This window comes from Grammomys surdaster, unplaced genomic scaffold (assembly GCF_004785775.1).
Source record: "Grammomys surdaster isolate TR1022 unplaced genomic scaffold, NIH_TR_1.0 885, whole genome shotgun sequence".
Classification (NCBI taxonomy): domain Eukaryota; kingdom Metazoa; phylum Chordata; class Mammalia; order Rodentia; family Muridae; genus Grammomys; species Grammomys surdaster.
In genome coordinates this window covers 110,324-137,813 of record NW_021605304.1, presented here as the reverse complement: position 1 = coordinate 137,813, position 27,490 = coordinate 110,324, and the positions used below count along the sequence as shown (strand labels likewise).

General features: G+C 44.5%; 1 protein-coding gene and 1 long non-coding RNA gene across 4 annotated transcripts; one reads left to right on the top strand and one right to left on the bottom strand.

The window, feature by feature from the left end:
- Window positions 1-1,817: 1,817 nt before the first annotated feature.
- Gtf3c2 (general transcription factor IIIC subunit 2) lies at window positions 1,818-25,511 on the bottom strand. Of its 3 annotated transcripts, XM_028782828.1 has the most exons (20): window positions 25,272-25,511; window positions 21,940-22,002; window positions 19,510-19,779; window positions 19,040-19,361; window positions 18,057-18,333; window positions 16,314-16,408; window positions 15,949-16,026; window positions 15,319-15,417; window positions 14,476-14,703; window positions 14,208-14,319; window positions 13,918-14,026; window positions 12,601-12,626; window positions 12,124-12,253; window positions 4,526-4,670; window positions 4,250-4,411; window positions 3,985-4,072; window positions 3,620-3,748; window positions 2,891-3,043; window positions 2,692-2,799; window positions 1,818-2,291 (listed from the first exon to the last, which is right to left on the bottom strand). In XM_028782828.1, exons 3-20 carry the CDS (start codon window positions 19,754-19,756, stop codon window positions 2,073-2,075), a joined length of 2,727 nt encoding a protein of 908 aa, XP_028638661.1. In that variant the 5' UTR covers window positions 19,757-19,779; window positions 21,940-22,002; window positions 25,272-25,511; the 3' UTR covers window positions 1,818-2,072. The 3 variants fall into 3 exon arrangements, with proteins under 3 accessions (XP_028638661.1, XP_028638662.1, XP_028638663.1); XM_028782829.1 differs by lacking the exon at window positions 21,940-22,002; XM_028782830.1 differs by lacking the exons at window positions 21,940-22,002; window positions 25,272-25,511 and having other exon boundaries at window positions 19,040-19,220; window positions 19,339-19,361; window positions 19,510-19,582.
- Window positions 24,794-27,490, top strand: LOC114634169. Its single transcript, XR_003713283.1, has 2 exons — window positions 24,794-25,050; window positions 25,454-27,490. It is a non-coding gene; the product is annotated as an uncharacterized LOC114634169 (long non-coding RNA).

Below are 27,490 nucleotides of genomic sequence, written 5' to 3'. Positions count from 1 at the left end.
TTTTACCACCACTAGAGAAATATAAAAAGTTCCTCACTGAAATTTGACCTGGGAGGTTTTGGAGGGGAGGATACGGGGAGAGAAGCAAATCAAGGATCTTCTACACACTAAGCACATGCTCTTCCACTGAGCTACACCCCAGCCCTGAGATGGGATCTTGAAGGATAAACAAGATTTAGGTGTTGATGAGGAAGGCAACAGAATAAACTAAGGCATAAAGGAAGCAGAGCAAGAACCAAGAGTGTAGATACACTGGGAAGAAAGGTAAGGAAAGAAATGGGCTGAGGAGAAAGGAAAAAGAACAGAGCAGAAAAGATTGCCCACATTTACTTCTGAGTTAAAGGTAGAATCAACACCAGGAGCAGGGTTGCTAGCACAAGCCTACAACCACAGCCTTTAGCCCCTCCCCCCAGTCCCACCTTCTCTACCACTGGAAGTAGGGAAGCACAGATGTGCTGTGTCAATGGGTTGCTCTGCAGGACAAGCCAAGCTTCTCTGCAATGGAAGGCACTTCTTTATTAGTTCAAAACGCAAGCCCAGCACAGCCTGCGCTGGATCACAACAGAGCAGTACAACACTTGTCTCCTAACACTAATGCAGCCATGGGCCCTTCTGCTGCAAAGGACCTCCGTCTCCTACAGGGCTTCCGCTTCTTCTGTATAGGAAGGGGACTACTTGACTCTCTTCTTAAAGACTCTCTGCTTTCTGGCATTTGACAAATCTACACTACTCAGGCAGAAAGCTGTTCCCAGATGTAACAGACCCATCTTGAGTCTAGGTTTTGTTTCAGGCAATACTAATGTAAACCGCATCCCATCCCAGAGGAAACAGGCTACCTGCTTCCTGTTTCCTAAGATGGTCTAACTACTTCCTTCCAAACCTCAACCTGTGTACTCCAATGAGTCCCCTGACTGTGATTTGGCAATCTCACATCACGGAGGCAGCCTGTGTTTTCGAGGCGGTATCACAGTCATGTGATGTGCAGCTATCCACAGAGGACTCAATTGAGCAAACAATACATTATTGGGTTCTAAATACTTTCTATACAGAGTTTAAACATGTTTAATACGTCAACAATGTGACCATATCATAAAGATCAAAAATCATGACTTGTAAAAGAATGATTGAAATAACTAAAGATATTTAATCTAGAGAAAAAAATGACTTGGGAAACACATGATAGCTACTATGAAGTACTGAAAAGGGTAGCACAGGGAAGAATGACTATTTTCTAACACCCATTAGTAAAATTAATAGAGGTATACTCTGACTTGATATAAAGGAAGATCTTTTTTTTTCTTTTTTTCTTTTTTTTTTTTTTTTTTTAAACTTTTTGGTTTTATGAGATAGCCCAGACTGAATGCAAACTTGTGATCCTCCTGCCTCGGCCTCCCAAGTACTGGGATTACAGGTATGCACCACTATACCCAGCTCCAAAAATTTTAAAAACACTATCTAGGAGTGTTCAAGTAGTGTCACATGTCAGTGATTGGGAATATTTCATAAGCAGGAACAAGTAAGAGCGAGCTGCTTCCTACTGGCAGGGTGCTTACGGTGTTCCTCAGTCTAAGTTATGAGCAGCTTCATCCAATAAAGTACTGTCCCCACCACTGGGCCTCTGTGTTGGTTATTCTAAAGATGATGATTGGAAGGCAATAACATCAAATCCTGGAAATAGGAGCCTTCATGAAGATATCCTTTCCGACTGACTCTCCAAACACCCACTCGCAAGTGCTCTCAAAACACCCAGTACCTTTACTCAGCTTCACCTCCTTCACAATATGCTCAATATGAGCAATCTGACTCCCAAGCCTAGGTTTGGCCTGAGTGTTTCTTGTGAGCCACGGTTTTAGGGATAGGAATTGTTGTGGAGGGGGAGCCCCCCTACCTGCAGGGAGCTGTGACCATAGAAGTCTGTGGAAGGAGAGGGATTTAAGGAGTTTGGGGCATGAAGGCCTAAAGATTTAGGCCTGGCACCATCACTGTCCAGGAAGGGCCCAGGTCCTATGCTCTGTGCATGGGGGCCATTTGTTCTTGGCAGACTTCAATCCAAGAGTTCTGTGTGGACCAGACTAGGGGTTGGGGAGAAGGCAATGGCTGCTTGGAGAGAAACCAGGCCCTTCTGTTGGAAAGGATGGTTGGAACATAGCATTGAAGTTGGCTCGGCTTTCAAGCTGTACACGGTGGGCCAGTGGGGAGGTGAGTCCACGGACAAAATGGATCCGAACCAGCCCTGACTGCCCCCCAGATACCAGCCATCCGTAGGAGTCCAGGTTTGGGCTGAAACGTACCTGTGAAGAAAACAGAAAACCAAAAGTGTCTCAGGGCTTGTGTCTTTGGGTGACCTCTACCTGCATGAGCTTTAAAAACAGATCACCACACCTTTAACTTCAGCACTCATAAGGCAGAAGCAGGTATATTTCTGTGAGTCTGAGGCCAACCTAGTTTACAAGATGAGCTCCAGGACAGCCACTGATCCTGTATCAAAACCACCCAAAGCCAACCAGCCAAATAAAGTCACAATCAGGAGGACTGGACCATACAAGACAGTCAATGAATGAGGTCTACATACCATGACCTGGGAGAGAGAATCAAGGCTGCTTTTCCTCCAGCCGTCTCTGCTGCCTTTAAACCTCTCATTTCACTGATCACACAAAGGGAGGGTGGAGAGATGCAAGACAAGGTTCTCACCTTGTGAATAGCTTCAAGTTGCAGCCTGTCCAGGCAAAGCTGAGAATGTCCCTCTCCTTCTTGCATGCGAAGCATCGGTTCTCTACGAAGCAGATTGTGGAAGGAACTCTGGGAAACAGAAGTGGAATTTCTTAGGACTTCCTGTTATCTAAGTTTTCTATATTTCCTAACATCACAATGACTTGTGGTCACAACTTACCAGATCTGTATCTTGAAAGAGCAAGTAGTGGTGGTTGATGGTTTCAGTGTAGGTCCTCGCTTTTGGGGGGTTGGGGGTCTCGGAGGAAGTCGAGGAGTAGTCTTGGTCTTCGGGGCTGTCCTGGTATGGTATCAGATCTGCTTTATATATAGGCTGAAGAGAAGATCACAAAGTTAGCATCTTACATTTTTATTTTTTATTTATAACTGCATGCATTCACACATGCCATGGGGTGTATGTGGAGGTCAAAAAACAACTTTAGGGAGTCAATTCTTTCTTCCATCCTGTGGGACCCAGGGAACAAACTCAGCTCACATAGGCTTAGCAGCTGGTGTCTTTACATGCTAAGCCATCTCTCAAAACAGATTTTAATACTAAATACAAAGCAGAAAGGAAACTGGCTCACTGTGGCAAAGTCTCAAGAACAGAAAGAATAAATGCACACTGAGGCTGGCACAAGGGCTGTAACCTGATGACCTGAAGTAGAGAGAGAGGGAACTGACTCTCCAAAGCTGCCCTCTAACCAGACACAACCGTGCACACCAATCCCCCATACACATGAAATAAGTGTAATGACAGTAACAATTTTTAAAGAAACATGCTCAGTTCTAATAGGGTAGAGAAGATTATACATAAGTCCTTGCTATCAGTGCTTGGGGCAAGCACTAGTTTGTATTCTACCAAGAGCTGGCAAGGTCCAAGACTATAGATGAATGTTCAGATACTTACAAATCGTCTTTCTGCAGGTTTCTTGACATTGATTGGGTTTGATGCCATATCAGGTAAAATAGCTGCAATGAGCTCCCCAGATATATCTCCTGCAGCGACTGTCCCGAGCCAGTCTGAACCTGAAAGACTCTAATAGGAAGAGACGTATTCATTTCGCCCATCCACTCATTAATTCCTGTGATGACTATATAGTCTGAGGTTGAGGAGAGATACAAAACAGGCTCTTGTCCCTAATGACAGTTATCATCTACCTGCTCCTCCTTGTACCCTGAAGAGTGTCCTGTGTTACTATCTGCTCCTGACTTACTACAGTGAGCAACTGACCATTTCCTGCAAACTGAAGCTTGGGGAAAGGAGAGGCTCACCCAGACAGTGCCTTTTCGTGGAGCTGTAAAATAGGCCTTAAAACCAAGGTAACCGGCATCAATGTAATGAATTCCACAGAGCCCGTAACTAAAAAAGAAAAAGAAATAAAATAAACCTTCCTTCTTCTAAGAACATTGTTTGTTTCTTCCAGAATGCAGATACCTCAGTCAACAAACTCAACTCTCCTTTCCCCACAATCTGACAAGCTCTGCGCCCCAACCCGCAGGGCCTGTCCCCAGAACTCAGATCTTCATCTTGTCGTACGAGGCATAACAGTTGTCTTGTGCCACTGTGACACCATTGTACGGGAGCAGCCAGGAAAGCTCTGTACTCAAGAAGCGCTTGATACAGTTTATTGGTTCATAAGGTCGTCGAAGATCCCAGAATTTGATTTTCCGGTCACTCCCTGCCGATACCAGGAAATGACTGAAAAAACAAACAAACAAACAAACAAAAAAAAAAAAACGAGAGATGAGATCAGAGGCTGTGTGAAAGAGTCGCCTGCTATAGTTCCCCAACTCCACAGCCCTTACTCTGTACCTGTTAGCTTTGCACCACTGAATTGTACGAACAGCCTGGTCATGGGCTAGGAAACACTGGAAGGGGTACAGCTTTAAGGAACCATCAGAGAGCCGTATCCTTTGGAGGGGTGAGTTAGTGGGAAGATTCCAGAAAACTACCATGCCTAAAGTGGAGATAGAAAATGTAGACATTAAAGCAGTAGTTCTTGCCCTTTGGAAAGCCTCTATCTCCAGAAGTATTTACACTGTAACTCATAACTGTAGCAACATTAGTTAGAAGTAGCAAGGAGATAATGTTACAGCTGGGGTCAGCAGATGAGCGCCCTAGCACGAGGGCCGCTGAGCACCGCTGCAGCAGGAAGCTCTCGGTTCTGTGGTCTCATTTCTTCTTTGAGATCCAGGCTCTGTCTCCTACTCTCAGATCCACACTACAGTAGAAGAGTGGGACAATGAGTTCTCCCCCTCAGCTCAGCTCAAATACACAACTGACTCCAGCTAAAAACTGGTAGTGGAGTCCTGCACCTACGTTTGAAAGGTTGCAGTCTGATGGCTGCTAAACAAAGAGATTTTTTTTCTTTTAATGTAACTATGTGTCTGCGTGGGAGTATGTGTCTATGTGAATGTAAGTACATACGGATGCCAGAGGAGGGCTGTGGATCTCCTAGAGCAGGAATTACAGGTGGCTGTGAGCCCCTCATGTGGATTCTGGAAGTGAATTCAAGTCCTCTGCAAGGACAGGACATGCTCCTAAGTGCTGAGTCATCTCTTAGGCCTCAGGGTAAAAGAATTGTAAAATAGTGCATATCTACTGATATGGTGGGACATATTTATAATCTCAGCATTTGGGCTGAGGCAGGAGGATCTGCCTAGGGCACATTGAAACCCTATCTCAACAAAACAAAACATAACTCCTTTGCAAGTACTCTATGTCATGGGGATGGAGTTACCCTCACTGCATAATACTCCTTTGAGACAGCTTCTGAGTATGCAAGCTGGCCTCAAACTCGGCATCCTTCTGCCTCTGCCCCCATTGTGCTGGTAATAATTATAAGCCACCACGCTTGGCTTAGGGTACCTGCCTCAGTAGGTGCATTGAAACAATCACACTTACTCATTATACAACGTTGACTACACATCCAAATAGCAGAATTTAGTACCAACGATGGCAAAATAGCTCACAAAGCTTAAAATCATTACTATTCGGCGCATTACTCTAATTCTGCTCTACAACAAGAATAATAAAAGCAACAAAGTGCAGAGGAAAAGACAACAAACGGGCACACAAAACAACCTGGATGACCAAAACAAGACTGGTAAAGGAAGGGTGATCAAATGTAATTCAGATAAAAGTAAAAGAGAAGAGACATTAAAAATCTTATAATAACTAGGAAAATATCTGTAGCTAAAACCCCTTGTATACGAAAACTTAGTGAGGGAAGCATTTATAAATCTTTTGCAGAAAAAAAAAAACACAAAAAGAACACAGTGACTTATAGGTACACAATGGAAATAATGCAGCAGCAGGCCAGAGGGGCTTCGGGGAGAGAGTCATTAGATCACTTAGGCCACAGTAATTTACCTCACATAAGCCAGTACTGAGTTCAATCACCAGTCCTGGGAGAGGTGACAGATGAGGCGCCGAGCGGTGGTGGGAGCCAGAGGAAGGCGGATTTCTGAGTTCAAGGCCAGCCTGGTCTACAGAGTGAGTTCCAGGACAGCCAGGGCTACATAGAGATACGCTGTCTCGAAAAACCAAAAAAAAAAAAAAAAAAAAAAAGACAGATGCGGCATATGTATCCTGACAATGAAATACCAAGAAAAACCGGAAACAGACACAGTGTGATAGAGGAAGTTTGAAAAGGCGCTAATTTCCTGATCGGACAGAAAGCCTACTGCTCTATGAAGATGAAACCGTCACTTAGAAACAATAAAATAGGGCTGGTGAATGGCTCAGTAGTAAAGGCACTTGCCACCAAAGTAGGCAACCTGAATTAGATCCATAGGGATCTATCTACACGGTAAAAGAAAAGAACCAACTTCCACAAGTAATCTGAACATCACCCCTCCAAAAATATAAAAAACGTAATTGTCTTTAAATTATACTTATTTGAAGAACTGGGAGATTATACCCACAAAGCACTTGCTAACCTTTCTATTTTAGTTTTGAGACGGTCTAAATATCCTGGGCATTCCTTGAACTTGATGCTCCCTCCTTAGGCTATGAGATTATAGCCCTGCACCACCAGGCCTACCAACACCTTTAAGAGCACACTGGATCCCCTAGCACTGGAGTTACCATGTGAGCTGCCATGTGGATCCTGGGACTCAAACCCAGGTCCTCTGGAAGAGCTGCCAGTGCTCTAACTACTAAGCTATTTCTCCAGCTCCCCTTACACCTTTAAGCAGCTTGTATAGTATGATCTTGTTTGTATAAATGTTCCTTTAAACTCCTGTGTGCTTACTATCAGAGAATTCTCTCCTCTCTATTTTATAGTGGAAACATTTATATGAAGTACATTAATTTCAAGCACACAATTTCATGAGTTTGCTAGCTACTTGTATTAGTGTAATAACCCCCACCAACAAGAACTCAAATGTTTCCATAAATGTTAAAATTCCTTATGACTCTGCATCTATTTTGAGTGAAGCAAGCAACTTTCTAGATAGCATACCAGTAATTAGCTGGCATTGTGACTGTGGGTAGTTTCTTTCAGTGATTACCTTAGCTGTTTCTATGTTATGTGTCAGGAGACCATCACTTTTATATTGCTGAGTAGTCTATTGTATTCATCAGTTTTGTCTTTCAAAATTACTGTCTTAGTTAGGGTTTTATTGCTATGAAGAGACTCTTTGTTTTTGTTTTTTTCCCTTGGTTTTTCAAGACAGGGTTTCTCTGTGTAGCCCTGGACGTCCTGGAACTCACTCTGTACACCAGGCTGGCCTCGAACTCAGAAATCCGTCTGCTTTTGCCTCCCAAGTGCTGGGATTAAAGGTGTACTGCCCGCCTGGCAAAGGCAACTCTTATAAATGCAAACAAAGTCATGCTTGGTGCTGGAAGAGCTCAGAGTTCTACATCTTGATCTGAAGGCAGCCAAGACTGTTCCACACTGGGTGGAGCCTGAGTACAGGAAACCTCAAAGTCTACTCACACAGTAACATACTCGTCCAACAAGGCCACACCTCCTCTAATAATGCCACACCTAATAGTGCTACTCCCTATGGCCAAGCATTCAAACACGTGATCTATGGGGCCAAACCTATTCAAAGCACATTCCACTCCCTGCCCTCCAACGGCTTTTAGCTATAACATACTAAATGCATTTAGTCCAACTTCAAAAGTACCCGTAATCTATCACAATATTTAAAAGTCCAAAGTTCAAAGTCTCTTCTGAGATTCATGCAATCTCTTAACTATAATCCCCTACAAAGTCAAAATCAAAAAGCAGATCACAGCCGGGCAGTGATGGCACACGCCTTTAATCCCAGCACTTGGGAGGCAGAGGCAGGCGGATTTCTGAGTTTGAGGCCAGCCTGGTCTACAGAGTGAGTTCCAGGACAGCCAGGCTACACAGAGAAACCGTCTTCAAAAACAAACAAACAAAAGCAGATCACATACTTCCAACAGCACAGGATCTAGATTACCATTATAAAATGTTATAGTGAGGAAATACTGGAGCAAAGCCAAGACCAAAAACCAGCTGGGCAAACTCCAAACTCTACATATCCATCTCAGATGTCCAACTCCTTTCAGCTTTGTTGACTACAACAGTTCTTTCTCTTGGCTGGTTCAACTCTGTTAGTAGCTTTCCCCAGCAGGTATCCCATGGCTCTGGCATCTCTAACATCTTGGGGTCTCCAAGACAACTTTAACTTCATAGCTCTTTCTTTTTTGGTTTTTCGAGACAGGGTTTCTCTGTGTAGCCCTGGCTGTCCTGGAACTCACTCTGTAGACCAGGCTGGTTCTCGAACTCAGAAATCCGCCTGCCTCTGCCTCCCAAGTGCTGGGATTAAAGTCATGCGCCACTACTGCCCAGCTAACTTCATAGCTCTTGTTCCAATATGAGATCCACACATGATCTTCTGGGCTTCTTCAAAGGACTTGCGTCACTTCTCCAGCTCTGCCCTCTGCAGCATTCTAGGGTCTGGTTGACTCCACTCCACTACTGATGCTGTTCTTGCTGGTAATCACACAGTACTGGCATTTCCAATACACTGGGGTCTTCCACTGCAACTAGTCTGCAAATAGTCACCAATGGCCTCTCATAGGCTCTCTTCATGGTGCCAAGCCTCAGCTCCTATGCATGGCCCTTCAGTCCCAGGCCTTCAACTGCCACTAGACTACACACTCAGCAACAGCCTTTCCTGGCCTCTCACAGTGCCAAGACTCAAGCCGCTCATCATGGTCCCTTCTCGCTCTCAAAACCAGTGCTACCTGGGTGATTCTTACACATCACCAAGTCCAACTGCCACCATGATTTCTATCTCTGGAACACAGCTGCTTTTTGTTCTCAGAGAACATATCCTAGACTTCACTTCAGTGACGCTGGTCTCTTCTTAATCACCGCTAATTTCTTTGCTCCAGCTAACCAGCATCAATTGTCCCACAATAACCCCGTCTACTCTTGACTCTAAAGCCAGAACCACATGGCTGAAGCTGTCAATTTCTGTCGCTTTGCTGGGGCTGGTACATGGACCCCTTGTTCAATTACCAGCTGTTTTCAGTGATTTCCTTCACTGCCTAAGCTTGGCTCTCCTGAAACTTGCTCTGTAGACTGACCTTGACCTGAAGAGACAATCTGCATGCCTGTCTCGTGAGTGCTGGGATTAAAGGCAAATACCACCATGCCTGGACCTAAGCTGTTTGTAATTCCTTTTCACAATACCTTGATAAGCATGACTACTATGTGTCAGGATCTGGATCATAGGTGTGCCCTCCATTTCTGGTTTGTAGTTCATTCCAGATCTAGTGAAGTGAAGAACCGAGAAGAGCCCTCACAATCCATCCCTTGTCAACCAGATACACAATCACATCTCATTTATGTCCAAATGAAAACAATAACCAGGTCATAGCGATGCCTAACATGATAGAACTATCCGTTGTTAACTGCAAATGCATAAACAATAAGTTTAGCTGGGTGGAATCTTGCCCTGAGGTCATCACTTTTTTAATTCCATTTAACATTTAAACACAGGATAAAGCTCCATTCTACTTCCTAGTGCCCTTTTAATCTTTAAACCATACATCATGTATTTTTCCTTTCTCAGCTTGCTATGTCTGATCAAAAGGCTCTTCAAAAGCAGGACAGAGGGCCTGGAGAGATGGCTCCGCAGTTAAGAGCACTGACTGTTCTTCTAGAGGTCCCAAGTTCAATTCCTAGCAACCACATGGTGGGTCACAACCATCTTTAATGGGATCCAATGCATTCTTCTGGTATGTGTCTGAAAACAGCTGCAGTGTATTCATATAAATAAAAATAAATATATCTTTAAAAAAAAAAGCAGGACAGCCTATACTAGGCTATTTTGAGATTTCCTTTATCTAAATCTCTTCACTTTAGCCTCTTCAGACAAGGGCAATAAAGAAACTACATTCTTCATCAAAATATAAAAAGAATATTCTCTAGGCCACATACTAAAATTTTCTTCTGAAATGTCTTCACCTAGGCTCCTACAGTTCTAATCACCCTCAACACCACTGTCTTCCATGCTTCTACTAGTATGGCCCACTAAACACCACTTAAAGCATCTCACTGCTTTTTAAAGTCCCCAAATACACATTCCTCCAAACAAAAGCATGGTCAGGCCCATCACAAGAATATCCCAGTCCTTGGTACCAACTCTTGTCTTAGGGTTTTATTGCTGTGAAGAGACACTATGACCACAGCAACTCTTATAAAGGCAAACTTTTAATTGTGGCTGGCTTACAGTTTCAGAGACTCAGCCCCTTATCATCATGGCAGGAAGTGTAGCAGTGTGCATGCAGACATGGTGCTGGTGGAGCAGACAGTTCTACATCTTGATCTGAAGGCAGCCAGGAAAAGACTGTCTTCCACAGGCAGCCAGGACACTGCTCCACACTGGGTGGAGCTTGAGCATAGGAAACCTCAAAGCTCACCCACAGTGACTGCAATTCCTCCAATAAGGCCGTATCTCCTAATCATGCCATTATCTATGGCCAAGCATTCAAACATGTGAATGTACAAGGGGCCAAATCTATTCGCACATCCACAACTACATTAATTTATTTTGTATGTGTGTACCATATCCTGTGTAGAGGGAAGGACATCTTGAGAGAGTTAGTCCCCTCCTTTGACCATGTGGGTCTTGGGGATTGAACTCAGTTTTTCATGCTTGACAGAAGCATCTTTACATTCTGGGCTATTTATTCAGCTATCTAGCAATTAAAAAAAAAGTGTATGTGTGTGTGTGTATAATATACCACACACACACACACACACACACACGTATAAACATACCATACACACACACACGTATAAACATACCATATACACATACACACACAAACACGTATAAACATACCATACACACACACACACACACACACACACACACACACGTATAAACATACCATATACACATACACACAAGCGTACGTAAAGGTGTGCGACACCACTGCCCAGCGGTCACCTAGCTTTTAAAAAAAAAAGAAAAGAGTTTTAAATGTGTATGTCATGTGTGCCCCGACATGCTAGAAGACCCATGATGGCCTGGAGCTGGAGTTACAAGTGAGTAGGCTTGCCGGGCGGTGGTGCACGCCTTTAATCCCAGCACTTGGGAGGCAGAGGCAGGCGGATTTCTGAGTTCGAGGCCAGCCTGGTCTACAGAGTGAGTTCCAGGACAGCCAGGACTACGCAGAGAAACCCTGTCTCGAAAAACCAAAAAACAAAACAAAACAAAACAAAAAAACAAGTGAGTAGGCTGCCTGACACTGGTGCCATTAACTGAGGTGGGTCCTCTGGCAGAGCAAGTACTCTTAACCACTGAGCTCTCTCCAGATCCTCTAATTAACTTTATTAATTAAAAAAAACAAACCATAGTTACTTATCTTGTGTGTATGTGATGTGTGTAGGTACATGCATGTCAGAGCTGGCGTGTGAAGGTCAGAGGACACCTATAGGAGTTGCTTCTCTCCCTCCTATGTGGGATTAGGGATCACTCTCAGATCAGCAGTCTCAGTGGCAGACGTCTTCACCTGCTGTGCCATCTTGCTAGCACCACCACTTAATTCTGAGTTGACTTTCCTTAAGGTAGCAAATATTTACTGTTATCTTCATAGAGGATTGCATTAAATTATGTTCCATCACTTTTCTTTGAGAAAAGTCAAAGTAGCCCAGGCTGGCCTAAAATAGTTATTTTCAAGGATGACCTCAAAATTCTGCATCAAATGCCCCACTACTGAGCTATACCTGCAACCATGAATTTCTGATCATCCTGCCTTCACCTCCCAAGTATTAAGACTCCAGGCATGTACCACTATGCCTAATGTATATAGTGCTGAGGATTGAACTCAAGGGCTTAGGCCATGCAAAGTAAGCACCATCCAAACCCAAGCATATGTAAAGCTTAAAGAACAACAGGTCTTTGTTTTGTTTTTACCATTATAGTATCCAGCAGCCAGGTGGTGGTGAGGCCTGGTAGGCATCCAAGCCAGGCTAAGGCACTGACCGCACTCAGAAGGGTCTGAAGCTTGCACAGACCCCACCTGAAGAGTTGCCAAACACTGGACCTGCAAGGACAATAGAGATTAACTTGAGGGTTAGCAAGTCCTTATTGTTTGAAATAAGACTCTAATCAGTTTGTTTTTGTTTTTTCAAGATAAGAGTTTCTGTTTCTCCATGTCGCCCAGGTGGTCCTGGAACTCTGTAGTCCAGGCTGACCTCAAACTTGGAGATCTAGCTGCTTCTGCCTCCCAAGTGCTGGGACTAAAGGTGTGCACCACCACCCAGTTTCAAATCAGTTCTTAATCCAGAAAAGAGACACATTCAGAAGGGATAGACTCACTGCAGAATCTGTAAAAAGAGGCTCTTGGAAGATGATGCCTCAAGTACGGTAACGGGCTCCTCGCTCACTCACCTTGTAGATGGCAGGCTTCATAGCATCTGTGAGGGAAGAAAGGCAGGAAGTGGCTGAGGCCCTGCATCCAGAGGGCTGAGCTCCTACTCAGGCCTCGCTTTGAGACCAGGATCTCATGTCTGGGCAATGACTTCTTCATCCTCTCCCTCACCATCAGATTTCTGACCCTATCTCTTCCTGCTCCCACATTCTTCCCCAACACTACAACACTAGCTTTCCTTCTGTGAGAACTGCTGCCTCCTCCACACTGGTACCTTCTTCTTTCTCCATCTCTACAACTCTGCTCATTTACCTAAAACTTTTTTTTTCTTTTTTCTTTTTGCATTTTCCACTTGTTCTTCCCTTATTGACTGGATCCTGCATTTCTATATAAACTTGCCCCATTGTCTCCTCTATTTACATAGCCCTGAATGTACAGAACTCTGCCTGCCTGCCTCCTTAGTCATTTGCTATAACTAACTCCCCCCCTTTCTCTCTCTCTCTCTTTCTTTTTGGTTTTTCAAGACAGGGTTTCTCTGTGTAGCCCTGGCTGTCCTGGAACTCACTCTGTAGACCAGGCTGGCCTCAAACTCAGAAATCCACCTGCCTCTGCCTCCCAAGTGCTGGGATTAAAGGCATGCGCCACTACTGCCCAGCCTAAACTTTCTAAAGAAATTATGTGAGGCATATCCAATCTCTAGGCCACATGCATCTAAGAACAGCTAAAAGTATGTCTCAACACATTAGCCGAGTTTTCATTTTTTCAGTAATACAACTGTGAGGTTCCTGGGACTGAACTTTGTAGATGACATCATACCATAATGCCAAAGGGCTAAACATGCCTGATTTCCTATTTCCACCTCAACCTATTCCGCCATTAGACCACCAAACACAAAACCTCCTAGGGCTTAAACCCAGATGCCTTCTTCTTACTCAGTATTGTTAGGGGAAAAAACATAGACTCTGCCTTTCTTGACTCTTCCTAAAAGACACTGTATGGGCAAGGGCATAGATCTCAGGGAGTCCTGAGATCAGCACTGGGGAAAAACATCCAATAGAGGTGAGTACCACCTGTCAGCCTCAACCCTTAGCAATTCTTTGTAATCAATTTCCAAGGGCACAGAACATGGAAGAACGAGAAGTGACTGGTAAAATGCTGAAAGGGTGCAGTTAATCTGCAGAAGAGAGAGTTTAAGCTCAAAAATGACCAACTGAAGTCATAGTATTATCATAAAGGTTTGACTGAACATGCTTTCATGCTAGAGACTACACTAGAAGACATGGGAGGCAGACTGGCCTGAGAGCTCTGGCTACCACCATTGAGGCTATGTGACTTGCCTGGGGGCTGCTGAGCCAGGAGGGCCTCAGGATGCGGCAGACTGAACAGTAGTACCTTCCCATCTGAGCAGGCCAGAGCCAAGAGACCCAGGCGAGGCAGGAGAGGAGCCTGGAGGGTGAGAACAGATCTGTGCTGAGGCTTGCTGCTTTCAGGTGCCTCTCAGAAAACCTGAGGCTCTGGTCCCTTAAAGCATGACATGGGGTTGCTGGAAAACACCACCCACCACACTCTAACCTTCCTTCCTTCAACCCTAAGAACTCCCAGGGCTAGCCTAATCAACTAGAAGTACCTTCCGAAGGGTTTCTGGATGCTCCCATGCCCCACTGGGGCAGAACTTGAGGTCCCAGATACAACCACTGTCACAAGCAATCCCATAGACAAAGTGGGCCCTGTTGCCAGGACTGGAGAAAGAAACATGGGGAGACAGTGGGTAGGAAGAGTCCACGACTAATGGAGCTCCACTTCCTTGTCTTGTCTCTCAGCCCACTGCAAGCCCTGCCCCAGCCCTGTTTCTCCCTCACCCACCTGCCTGTGTCAATGTCCCAGCCCCACCTCACCAGCTTTCTTGCTGCAATGTCCCAAGACCCCAGAGCTGCAGCAGCCCAGGGCCTGAATGAAGCTGGCTCAGTGGGTGTGTCTCATTCATGTCAGGGCTGGAGAAAAGGGCCACATACTGTGAGGCTGCTGACCCTTCAGGCACTGGGCACCAGTCCAGAGCCCAGAGCGGTCCCCCTGTGAAGAAGGACACATCCCAGCGCTCTGGATGTGCTGTGATCGAACTAAATCTAGAGAAAAGTCAGAGTAACAAAAATGTTAGGACAAAATGGACAAGTTGGACTGGAACAAGTCTGTCTGGCTTAGGCAAAGGTCTGAAAATCAAGACAGTCTGTGGCTGGAGGAAGACTCTGCCACAACTCATATCTCCCCACTTCCTGCAGAGAGGAACTCCTCGAATCTTTCTTTTTTTTATTTTTTAAGATTTATTTATTTATTATATATGAATACACTGTAGCTGTCTTCAAACACACCAGAAGAGGGCATCAGATCTCATTACAGATGGTTGTGAGCCACCATGTGGTTGCTGGGATTTGAACTCAGGACCTCTGGAAGTGCAGTCAGTGCTCTTAACCACTGAGCCACCTCTCCAGCCCTCCTCGAATCTTTCAAGACGCATGTTAAGTGCATGTCACCTTGTGAACTGGCCTACCCAAGCCTCCCAAGGCCCAGCTTGCAGAGAAAGCCAACCACTGTATTAGAGAAGATTAGCTTGCTACAGCTGGGTCTTTATCCTAAGCATTACGGATCAGCACTCAGGAGAGGACCTTTACAACATTAGTGTTTCCTACTTCCTCTCTTCCAATATCAGGGGGAAAAAAAAAGGCTGAGCTGCTATCTTTTACCTGTTTATTCGGTAGATTGTGCCGTCCTCAGGAATCCCCTCACGTTGTACAGAAAACAGGGGAGACTTCTCCTCCTGGGGCAGGTAGGGAGCTGCTTCACTGTGGGAAGCAAAACCAGCATGAACTGAAAAGAGTTCCGCTATCACAGAATTCCCATTATACACCTTAGAATTCTTTGTAACTTGTCTGTCACCTCCTTCAAGTCTTCTTAGTGATTAATACTGTCAACCTGATAGGACCTAAGTCACACACCAGACAAGCCTGTGGGCACACCTGTGAAGGATTACCTAGATTAGGCTGGTCTCTGAGCATGTTTGTGAGCATTTTCTTTATTCAGTTCATTGAAATAGAACTATTCACCCTAAATGTGGGTAGCACCATTCCATGGGCTTGGGTCTCAGACTACATAAAGCTAAAGCTAGCTGAGTAAAGCATCCACTCTTCTCTCCTTCCTAACTGTAAATAAAGTGTAACTAGCTTTCTCAAGGTCCTGCCTCACCATGAAGGACTGGAGTCTTGACCTGTGAGACAAAAGAAATGCTTTCTCCTTAAATTGCTTTTACCACACCAGGGCATTTTTATCACAGCAAAAGAAGGTAATACAGCTTCAGAGATGTCAATTCAACTTACAGTTCAGATAACAACTGCCACTTCCAGGCTACTGGAATCCATTCAGCAAACTCCCAGAATGAATGCTGCTGTTCCCGGCTAGAGAAACAGAAGCATCATCAATGGAAAAGGAGAGAAACTCTACAATAGCACTGTCTAAGACCATTTTCTATGAGGGTAGCAATGATTTGTGGTTTATTTCAAGTAGCTACCAGCACTTGAAATGTGGTCAAGAATTAAGAGCCCAAGAGATTGTGCCTTTTTAACACTGTCCCTTAGTAATGAATGCCACCACCACAGTCCACACATAAGCAAGGGCTTCTCTCTTTCTAGATGGTCCTATACCCCCCTCCCCCCAACCCTCAGTCTTTGTTCCCAAATCTCACAGGTCCTTGGTGAGGTGGAGGCACTTCCAAACAGGAGCCATGATGTAATTGGGTAAGCCATTGGGAGCCATGCCCCGGCAGTGTGGTTTCTGTTTCTAAGCATCAAAGTAAAGAAAATATTAAGAGAAGAACATTCTAGGTTGGAGAAAGTCCCAGAAGATAGCTTTCTTTCTCAGTGTCTCCATTTTCCTTGGCATTACACATCCTACAACTACCCATCTATCAGCATCTCAGTAGATCTGTGCTCCAGTTACTCATCTACTCAAACACTCTCTGGATGACTTTCTCCAGGCCCCACAACACTTGGTTCAGAGCACTCTCCTGCATGTCCTCAGACTCGTGCCCTGTGGGACAGTGTTACCTCTTCCTCCCTCCTCCAGTACTCCTTTATAGAGCCTGCCTCCTCTGACAGGTCAGGTCAGGAGTGTATTTTTATATACACAGTCCTGGAATCTCATCCATGTCCCAGCGATGGCTACCACTTTTAAGCCCAATTATAAAGCTCACATCATTATAAACTTGGCTTGGTCACAACTTTTTTTTTTTTTTACAAGTTATAGGCCTACAGAGCCATATTAAGGACTAAAGGAGGCAGAGACAGGCAGATCTCTGTGAGATTTACCAGAGAAAACCTATCTTGAAAAACAAAAATCAAAAACAAAACAAAAAGCAAAAGAGAGAAAGAAAGAAAGAAAGAAAGAAAGAAAGAAAGAGAGAGAGAGAAAGGAAGAGTGAGCCGGGCAGTGGTGGCGCACGCCTTTAATCCCAGCACTTGGGCGGCAGAGGCAGGCAGATTTCTGAGTTCGAGGCCAGCCTGGTCTACACAGAGAAACCCTGTCTCGAAAAACCAAAAAAAAAAAAAAAAAAAAAAAAAAAAAAAAGAAGGAAGAAAATCCAAGTATGCCTCTTAGCCCAGCATTTAGGGAGGAAAGAGACTCCCTAATGTGAAAACAATACAGTGGAGAAGAACAGAGGGAGACATTCAAGGTCTACCTCTAGCTTCCACACTTTAGCAAACATGGCCAGCCACCTGCTTGACATATATACACAGCCAAGTACTCATATGTATGGACCCTCGAGTACCTACCCAACAAACTTCCTGTTTAAGCTGAGTGTGGCATCCAGCCCTGTAATGCTAGGACTAAGAAAACTGAGGCAGGAGGACGGAGTTTGAGATTAGTCTGAACTAAACAGACACTTTTAAAGACACAGAATTGCTCATTTTTAAGTGTTTATGTTACATATACTTATCACAGTCAAAAATAAATAAATGTGGCACGTGTCGGCACCTATCAACTTAAGTCCTTTCGTCTTCTCTATCAATCTCCCTAGATTATCCCAGACCCTATCTCCTGCTGCATTCACCTTCTGGGGAACCACCACCCCTAGAAACCTGTACCTGCCCTGAGGCCCAGCTCAAGTGTCATTCCTCTGTGAAATCTGAGCAGTTAGTTCCCCTCCCCCATGTTTAAGTCACTTTATCACATTCAGTACACTGAAAGCTTGGAGAAGCAGGCTCTTTGTTCACACATGTGGTTTTCAGTGGAGAATATTTGAGTGAACAGTCTATTCACTACATTCTTTTCCATATAGGCTCTCCAATATCCAATACCTTAAATTTTTGAAGTTTTTTCCCCTTTTTTGTTACTATTTTTGGCTAGCCATGAAGTCAAACGCTAGCCATGAGTACTCAGAATGCTAAAACCCCCATTTTCCCATCTTTTTGTTGTTGATTCAAGTTACCCCTGCAGCAGGTCCTCGTGGGGTGCTTCGGGGTGCAACGGGCTCAGGATCAGATGAATTCTCACTTGGGGCCTCACTTTCTTCCTCATCTTCACCCTCAACCTGGAGAACAAAGTCTTCATCCCGAGCACTTCCATCTTCTTCACCCTGAGAGGCGGCTTGCCGGGTCTTCTTCGGCTTTGTGGGGCTGCTCACCTTGGGACTCTTGGGAGCAGTCAGTGGTGTGGGCAGGGCTGTGGAGAGTTCTTCAGCTAGTTCCTGAAGGTACAGAAGTGCCCTGTGGGATAGGGTGGAGTCAGAGCCATCCTCACAAGCACTAAACAGAGCCCACATTTATAGACTTTATTATTGCTTTATGGATCTCAGTAATGCTGTGAAGCAGCTACTAGTTTCCCCTTCCCTCCAATAAATGCAGAAATAGAAATCCAGGAAAATTAAATGACTTGGCACAGGCAAGCCAGACACCAAGGAATATGATAGGCTTTCTAATGCTAGGCCAATGCACTCTTTACTCTACCACATAGAACATAAAGGGCAAGGGAAAGAAGGCAAGGCACATAAACACTGAAATAAATTGAGTGGTAAAAGCAATGAAGACCTGGGGGAAGTCTGTGAAAAATGTGATGGAGAGCCAGGTGTGGTGGCGCACGCCTGCAATCCCAGCACTCGGGAGGCTGAGGTGGGAGGATCGCAAGTTCGAGGCCAACCTGGGTTGGGCAGCGACACCCTGTCTCAAAACAAAAACAAAACAAACAAAAATGTGATGGAGTATGAAGTACAGAAAGAAATCACTTAGATACAAAAAGTTAGCAACACATACCACAAAAGTGGATCTTACGAGCCAAAGGGTTACCCCCACCCAGAACCCAGATACCACCCCTACTTACCTGATACCTCACCAATCTTCCCATCTCTCCAACATCTGCCCCACCTCCCCACCTCCACCACCACCCCTCTACCAGGCTGTGCCCCACAATCCTTACACTTGGGCAGCCCTTCGGCGGGGTCGTTCCCCAGAAGGGGTCTCAAAGTCCTCGGGGGGCCTCTTTGGATGTGGAGACTCTGGCTGATCTAGGCCTTTGGACAACTTCAATAGTAGCAGGTCTCCCTTGGACTTTTGACTTCGTTTCTTAGGCATGGGGGTGGACAGAGGGTTGGACTGATCTAAGAGACCAGGAACCAGAGGGGTGGATGGAGGTTTACGTTGCTGAGGCCTTTTAGCGCCCCTTGGTGTCCTACCACCTCTCCTCCCGGATGGCTTTGAGGCCCTAGGGTTTGAGACCTTTGACATCTCTGAAGAAAGATCTGTAGAGAAGAATATGGTCTGTGAGATGGGATCAGAGCTCAAGTGCTTTGGAGTACAGTATACTGCACCCAAGTTCTTAAGAACCTGTGGGCTGAATCCACACTACGGTTTTAAGCTAAGCAAAAAGAGTGAGAGCAAGGCACATACCTTGCTGTTCCAACCTGGTGAGGCTTTCCTGATCTGGAGGAAGCCTCCTCTTGTCAGAAGAATCCTCGAATCCAGGCAAAGGAGGAGGTAGTGACATCTCGATGGAAGCCTCTACACTGGACGATTCTGAGGAGGCCTTGACATCCAGCTGGCTTAGTTCTTCTTGTCCAGGAGAGTCTACCACAATCATGCTCCCCACGGGGTCGGCCTCCCCCAGGGCAACATAGCCGACCCCGCAGGCATCCATCTGCACCCCCCAAAATGGCTGCCCTGCATACAGAGATACAGCAATGAGTGTAACAGAGAGGCTACTTGTAGAGGTTCTGATTTTTCTCTTTTCCCCCCATCATCTCACAACCAGAAACTCAAGCATTCTGATCATTCATTCATTCATTCATTCAAGTAACTACTGGTGTGGTAAGATGGCCCAGTAGGTTAGGATGCTTGCTGCCAAGCCTGATGACTTGAATTCAATCCCCCTGCTCCACATGGCATGTGTAAGGAGAAAAACAACCTCTACAGTTGCATTCTGACCTCTACACGGTTGGCCACATGTGTGCCCTCCTCAAGAACCAAATAAGCACCCTCAACCCACAAAGTACTATGTTAAGCACTGCTCTAGGACCTAGTAAATGACAATTAAGACAAAAAGGAGCTAGGCACGGTGGTATACACCTGTAATCCCAGCTTCTGGGAAGCTGAGGCAGGAGATGCTGTGAGTTTGAAACCAGGCTGGGGTACACTCAAGCCCCTGTTTTAGAAAAGAAAACAAAAACAGGCAAGATACTAAGTTCTTGAGATTTTACATTCTCATGTAGTAAATAAACAGTAAGTAAACAGATAATAAACTACCATTAACTATTTTTTTATTTTTTTTGGTTTTTCAAGACAGGGTTTCTCTGTGTAGCTCTGGCTGTCCTGGAACTCACTCTGTAGACCAGGCTGTCCTCGAACTCAGAAATCTGCCTGCCTCTGCCTCCCAAGTGCTGGGATTAAAGGCATGCGCCACCACTGCCCGGCGATAATAAACTATCATTAACTGTTTACTACATGCCAAACAAAATACTACATGCTTTATGAACGTTATTTATACCTCTTATATGTTGTAAATATATGGAAGTCAATATATAAATGAAATAAATCATATTCAGATCCCCTACCACAATGGAAAAGGAGACAAAAAGTATGCACCTCTGGGGAAGAATCATAACTTCCTAATAAAACAGACTAAATGACAGAGGCCAAGCAGGTGTGAAGGTATTGTACCAAGTCCCAGCAACTATGGAAACTGAACCAAAAAGATAATTTTTAAAAAATATTTATTTATTTATTTAATGTATATGAGTACACTGTAGCTATCCTTAGACACACCAGAAGAGGGCACTAGATCCCATTACAGATGGTTGTGAGCCACCATGTGGTTGCTGGGAATTGAACTCAGGACCTCCGGAAGTAGTCAGTGCTCTTAACCACTGAGCCATCTCCCCAGCCCCCAAAAGGATAATTTGAGCCCAAAAATTTGGAGCCAGCTTGGGGTATAATATGTCAAGACTCTTAACTATTAAACATGAAGAGTTCCCAGATGCTATAAAACAGACCAAACTAAAGTAGGATACCCAGACATGACATCCATTTCTGTGAATATTAGTAGAGGAACAGATTTCCTTAAGAATAAGAGCTGTACTGAGCTAGGTAGGGAAGAGTACTTTGAAATCCCAGCACTTGAAAGGTGGAGGCAGGAGTTCAAGGCTAGCCTTGGCCTCATGAGATCGTGCCTTAAAAAAAAAAAAAGAAAAAGAAAAAGAAACAAACAAAACAAGAATAAGGGTTTTTGGAACCTAGCCATCAATGTTACATTTGAATTGGGGACAGTGGATGCCCAATACAATTAAAGATCATCCTATCACATTAAGAGAACTTTCTTAAACCAAATAATGGCCTAAAGTATCTTCAATCTTTATGATTCCAGAAATATCAGATATATAATCACAGACCAAGGAGATTGGCAAGTTTGAGTAAATACAACTCTGTAAGGGTCCAGTTTTGGGTCAGAACACCCTGTTTGCCTTTGACAAAGGGGAAGAAATAGTTCAAATCCCAGGTGGGACCCCTCCATAGGTTGAGACATAACTAAAAGTTAAAGAATTCACCAGCCTCAATGGAAAGGTGTGCTCATATAAACACTAAATGAAATTTGTAAGTTAGAGTCCCTACCTTTCTTGTATCTATAGTTAGATTACAAATGACAGCAATGAACCTTCTAACTCAACTGATGAGAATACAATGCAGCCTCATATGCTAAAGATACTGTATATGATGTCACTGTTCTTCGGTAAATAGAAGACCTGTATCCCTTAATAAGCAAAAAAGAAACCAATGTGAGAATTATGCACAGACAGAACAGGAGGGGAAAACAAAGTTAAAAAGTACCTTTCAAAAGAACTAGTCCAGAAAACAGAAGAAAGTTTTCAGCAAACACAAACACTACAGGATCTAGGAAACAAAAGAAACAATGGCAGGGGGCCTGAGTAAACCGGAAGTTGCTGCAAGAAAAGGAGTCAAGTAAAAACCAAAGTCCACAGAGGATAAAGAGCGCATTAAATAAAACTATACCGCTCAACAAAGATCAAAGACAGGCTGAGAAAAGCCACAGACTGAAGAGTTACCTATAAAAAGGACATGATAAACATGACATTAGTGACAGAAGAGAAGGAAAGACGATAGCTAACAAGTAGTAGATTGATGGACTCTGTTGTTTTTAAGGCAGATTCAAACTATGTTGCCTGGGCTGGCTTTGACTTGACAAGAATTTGGCTGTCTCTCTGGGCTGTCTCGCAGGGATATGCGCCACCATCCCTGATTTAAGAAATTTATGGGTTCTTTTTTTGTTTTGTTTTTTTGTTTTTTTGAGACAGGGCTTCTCCGTGTAGCCCTGGCTGTCCTGGAACTCACTCTGTAGAACAGGCTGGCCCCAAACTCAGAAATCCGCCTGCCTCTGCCTCCCAAGTGCTGGGATTAAAGGCGTGTGCTACCACTGCCCGGCAAGAAATTTATGTTTTAAGAAAGAAGACAAGTGTGATGACTTGGGAGGTATGCCTAGGGCAGGAGTTTAAGAGCAGCCTGGAAAACACAAGAGCCCCACCCACCCCACCTCACAAATTAAAAAATGAAAATGGGGGCGGGGAGGAAGCAAGGGAGGGAGGGAGGGAAGGAGGGAGAGAGAGAGAGAGAGAAAGAGCGCAAGCTCAATGTTTAAGAGAAAAAAAAAGTTAGGAGATGTTGGGGCTGGTGCCACATGATCAGGATTACTAGACAAGCCAGAGCTACATAATTGAGACCATGTTTCAAACAAAACAAAAAATTTAAAAGAAGAGAGGTATTACAGCACACCTGTAATCCCAGCAGTGCAGAGTATCACAGGCAGGAATATGGAGACTTCCAGGCCAGCAGGGATACAGTAAGATCCTGTCTCCTCTCAAACTCCCTCCAAAATACTGAAATAAGGAAGACCTCAATTTATAAATCAAGAACATCTACTGGGGTGCTGCAGAGATAGCTCCACAGTTAGGAGCACTTGATGCTCTTGAGAAGACCTGAGTTTAGTTCCCAACACCGATGTGGTAAGCTCACAATCAACCACAACTACAATTCCAAAGGATCTGATGCCTTCTGAGCTCTGAGAGCACCAGGCACATAAAAGGTGCACATGCATACAATCAATACATGCAGGCAAAGCACCCATAAATGTTAAATAAAGAAATGGCTTATCATACAAAAAAGAAATAAATCAATAAACAATTATTACAGCGAAAAGGATCTGAATGAAAACACTAAATTTCAAAAGGGAACAACTATGCTCATCTCAGCACGGTTGGGATGAGTCACCTACAGAAGAAAGGCACTAGACCTGCTTCTAAGTTCTCACAGATACTTGAAATCAGAAAAGAATTACAGCCTTGAGAAAGCCTTCCTAAGTTGAGAAATCATTCCTGTAAAGGCAGCAGCATGACATCCTGGATCAAGTTTAAATTTTTTCTTATCTATGAGCTAGAGAAATAGCTCAGGGGTAGAACACTTGCTTAGCATTTCCCAAAGTCCTGGAGTCAATCTCCAGTACAGGAAGGAACAAAGAGAGGGAGGGAAGGAGGGAGGTAGGTAGTTAGGTAGACTTTCTAATAGAGAAACTGTAATATCAAAGACTGGCATCATTTACAACAGTAGAACATTAAATTAAGTAGCTATGGTAACTGTAGCTATGAAACAGAGTCTAACTTCAAATTTTAAAGGTTTCAGTTGGCCATGATAGTGAATGCTTGCAATCTCATCTCAGCCCTTAGGAGCTGAAGCTGAAGGATCTGAAATTCCAGACCAACCAGGAATAAAAACCTGTCTCAAAGAAAGTGGCCTTGCAAAACAAATAATAACAACAGAACAATATTCAGACTGCAGTAAGACAAACTCTATCTTCTTTGGAAGTTCCTAAGATCTTGCCTACATGGTTTACTACAGTATTTGAACTCCATGCATGAATTAACATATAACTGTTTTTTAAACCGAGTGACTCAACATACCAAAAAAATCCTTTTCAAGAATCACTTCTTGTGAAAGGCAGTAGCAGTGAGTGGTAGAATTTCTATTTAGGATCTTACAATACAAATTAAACAGTAAAGGAAGAAATGTTCAGTAAATTCTCATTAGAGTTTTTACATCCCAAACTGTCTGATTTCCTTGCTGCTTCAGGCTGCTAACCTGACTACTCTGGCAAAAGAACAATTAAATAATACTACATCTTAAACATGGGATCACTTCACATACACTGTTTAATACACTGGTTCCCAAAGTATTCCTATCATGCAAATGGTGATATATCAGATAATTTTACTGGTACAAAAACGAACATGTTATTTGCACAGAAACCTGCAATTCACGTTTTCAGTTGATACTGCTAAAAACTAAAGAGTGTAACTTTGAAAAGTAGAACACCTTAAACTACTAAGAACATGGCACTACAGCTGATAACGGTAAAAGGTAACGTTAGCAAAGGTTAATTTAAATTTATGTAACAATATGCCACCAAGGGGAAAAAGATCTGGTTATATCCTAAACCTATCCAGAAAAGTGAATTACCTCCTGTGGGGGTGAAGTCGCCATCTCTGTCTTGTCCAAAAGACGGCCAACTTGCCGCGGGATAAAAGGACCAGACAAGGAAACATAACTGGCCCTTGGCTGCGCCAATGGGGTTGCAGCGCGCGGGGCACAACCCCCGGGGTTAGAGCCACTTGGAGGAAAAGGCTGAGACACAGTATGAGGGAATGAGCACAAGAGGACGGACTGCAATCAGTAGAGACACCACCACCTGCCATTCCTCAATCCTGACCGTGGGGGCAGCTTTCGAGCAGCAGGGGAGCCCTGAATTCCCTAAGCCTGAGGACAACAGCAGGTTCACCCGAGTCCAAAGGCCCAACGTAACGAGTTCAACGTAAGCAGCCCGGAAGCCTGGACCCAGTTTAACGCGCTACATACACCGAGTCGGGGAAGAAGGTAAGACCGGCTGGCAGAGATGGGGGATGCTCAGTGGCCCCAGTGGGTACGGGGGTGAGAGCTCGACGGTTTTCGGGAGAAGCGCAAAGGCTAGGAGGCGCGCTGCCTTGCGCGGGGATAAGAGAAGAATCGGGAATTGGTTTCCATTGCTTTAGCGCTACGGCAAAAGAATGGGAGGAGTAATTCTGGGTCCCCCGCACACCCCGTTGCGGTACACTCACCCGCGCCAAAGTCCTTCCGGAAGTCCAAGTTCGAAGATGGCGCCGCCTGCCGGGTCGCGGTTTTATGACGAAATCTTGATCGGCTCTTCCTTGCCCCGCCCCCGAGGCAATGTAAACGCAAGCTTGGTCTGGAATGTGTTCCCTGCCGAGCTTTCTATTAAACTCTGTGTTCCATAATGCAGCGCGGCGTAGCGCTGAGCCCTCCGACGCCTGCGAGCTGGAGCGTGGCTTCCGCGGCCCTAGGACACTGCAAGGCCTTCTGGGAATTTCAGCCACCGGAAGGGGAGGTCGGCGCCTGCGCGGCACTGTGGCCTCGCCAGCAGCCTTGCCGAAAAGCTTTGAAGAGCAAAGTGTCGCGCTTCTGCTGTCGCCGAGCGTTCCGACCTGCCCTTCCACCCAGGTTGCTGGCTTTGTGGCGGAAAGAGCCAGACCACACCGATTCTTAACTGCAGTCCCGAGCTTCGACGGACTAGGAGACAGTCCCTCGCCGCCAGAGATCTACTGATTTTCTGCTGCCAGTGAATGAGCCAAGACAGGAAGAAAATAAAGACGGGGGGGAGGGTTGGAAAGAGGCCAAGGGAAGAAAAAAGCGGGGACGAGCCTGTGTGGGTAGGCTGCGCTTTTAAAAGAGAGCGTCAGCCCAGGCCTCTCGCCACTCCCTCACTGGGAGGTGGCCTCCAATGACAGAAACAAGAGCAACAGGTTTTCCAGAGCCTTTTAATAGGTCTGCCCTTACACAGGAGGAGAGTGAATAAAATGAACAGGAAGAGCTGAAATAAGCTAGCTTTTCCCTTTCTAAATAGTCTTGTCCGTTAATTCCCTTGGTGAAATATTTACGAAAAATCCCAGTACTCTGGAGATGGAGTCAGGAGGATCAGTAGTTCAAAGGCATCCTTGACTACTTGGAAGTTGGAAACCAGCCTGTACTATATAGGACCCTGTCTCAAAAAGATGAAAAACGGGGCACGACGGCTCCCACCACTAGTCTTTAGGTACTCAAGGCTGAAGCAGAAAGATCTTTTGAGTTTAGGACTTAAGGTCCTGCCTGGGTAATCCTATATCCTACAGAAAAAGAAAAAGAGGGATATAGCCAAAATCTGAAAGGAGAGAAAGAGAACACCCAGTTCTCCGACATCCCCTTATGCTCAAAAAAACAGCATTTTGAATGGCTGTCTTCCTTTTTTAGATAAGGGCTGCTAAACATTTTGTAGGGAGTAACATTTAGTGCTGTGATGAACAAAATCACTTAACATCCTGCTGCCTCTGGTTAAGCTCTCTTTGGTTTTATCACAAAAAATTTTAAATAACTTTAATAACTCCTGCCTGGCTATTTTTAACCGAACATACTCCTAAACACTGTTTTATTTTTGTATATGAAAGTCTTCTTGACTACTTAATTTAGTATGTAACTATGTGGCTAATTACTTAGTTTGTAACTGTATGCAGTTAATTATTTAGTCCTTTACTGATACTACTGCGTATATATGTGGTTTCTGGGCTTCTGTTACTGCATTGCTGTTGCAGGATATTTGATCATACTGTAACCTTTGAGGTTTTTTTTTGGTTTTTCGAGACAAGGTTTCTCTGTGTAGCCCTGGCTGGCCTCGAACTCAGAAATCCACCTGCCTCTGCCTCCCAAGTGCTGGGATTAAAGGCGTGCGCCACCACTGCCCGGCTTGACCTCTGAGATTGTTATTAACTGGAATAACCTGTTTTGAGTTGTGGTGTGGCTCAGCCTTAGCACACACCTTTAATCCAATATTATACTATTGAATATTGTAAACAGGATTAAATAAAGTCAACTATGGGTCAAGGGGTAGAACAAGCAACCAGTTGACAGAAGTGAATGTAGCATTATAAAGAAAAAAAACATAGATTAAGAAGGAATCAGGGAGACATGAACAGGAAATAGAGGGAGGGACATTCTGTTTGAGGAGGGGCATAAGAGATGTCAACTGAGGTGGAAGACCAGCTGCGTGTTTTCTCTGCCTCTCTGAGATAGCAGGCTTTCGCCCCAGCATCTGATTCCCAACAAGTCTTCATTGGTAAAATTGAACAATTGAGATTTTGTTAAAAAACAAAGAAACATTGCTGCTATAATTAATGTCTAAGTTCCTTCAGACATGCTACCGTATGGCTAGGATGAATGCCTTGAAGTTGAATTACTGGGCCAATGTTTAGATTTTAGTTTTAGTCAATAAACATTCTTTTAGATGTTC

What these genes read in the sequence shown, in the direction of transcription:
- Gtf3c2 (XM_028782828.1), bottom strand. Translation starts at nt 19,756, where the DNA reads ATGGATGCCTGCGGGGTCGGCTATGTTGCCCTGGGGGAGGCCGACCCC. An exon ending in TGGCAGTTGTTATCTGAACT is followed by an intron (nt 15,418 to 15,948) that starts GTAAGTTGAATT and finishes TGCTTCCCACAG; the next exon opens with TGAAGCAGCTCCCTACCTGC. An exon ending in TGAAGCCTGCCATCTACAAG is followed by an intron (nt 12,254 to 12,600) that starts GTGAGTGAGCGA and finishes TTGTCCTTGCAG; the next exon opens with GTCCAGTGTTTGGCAACTCT.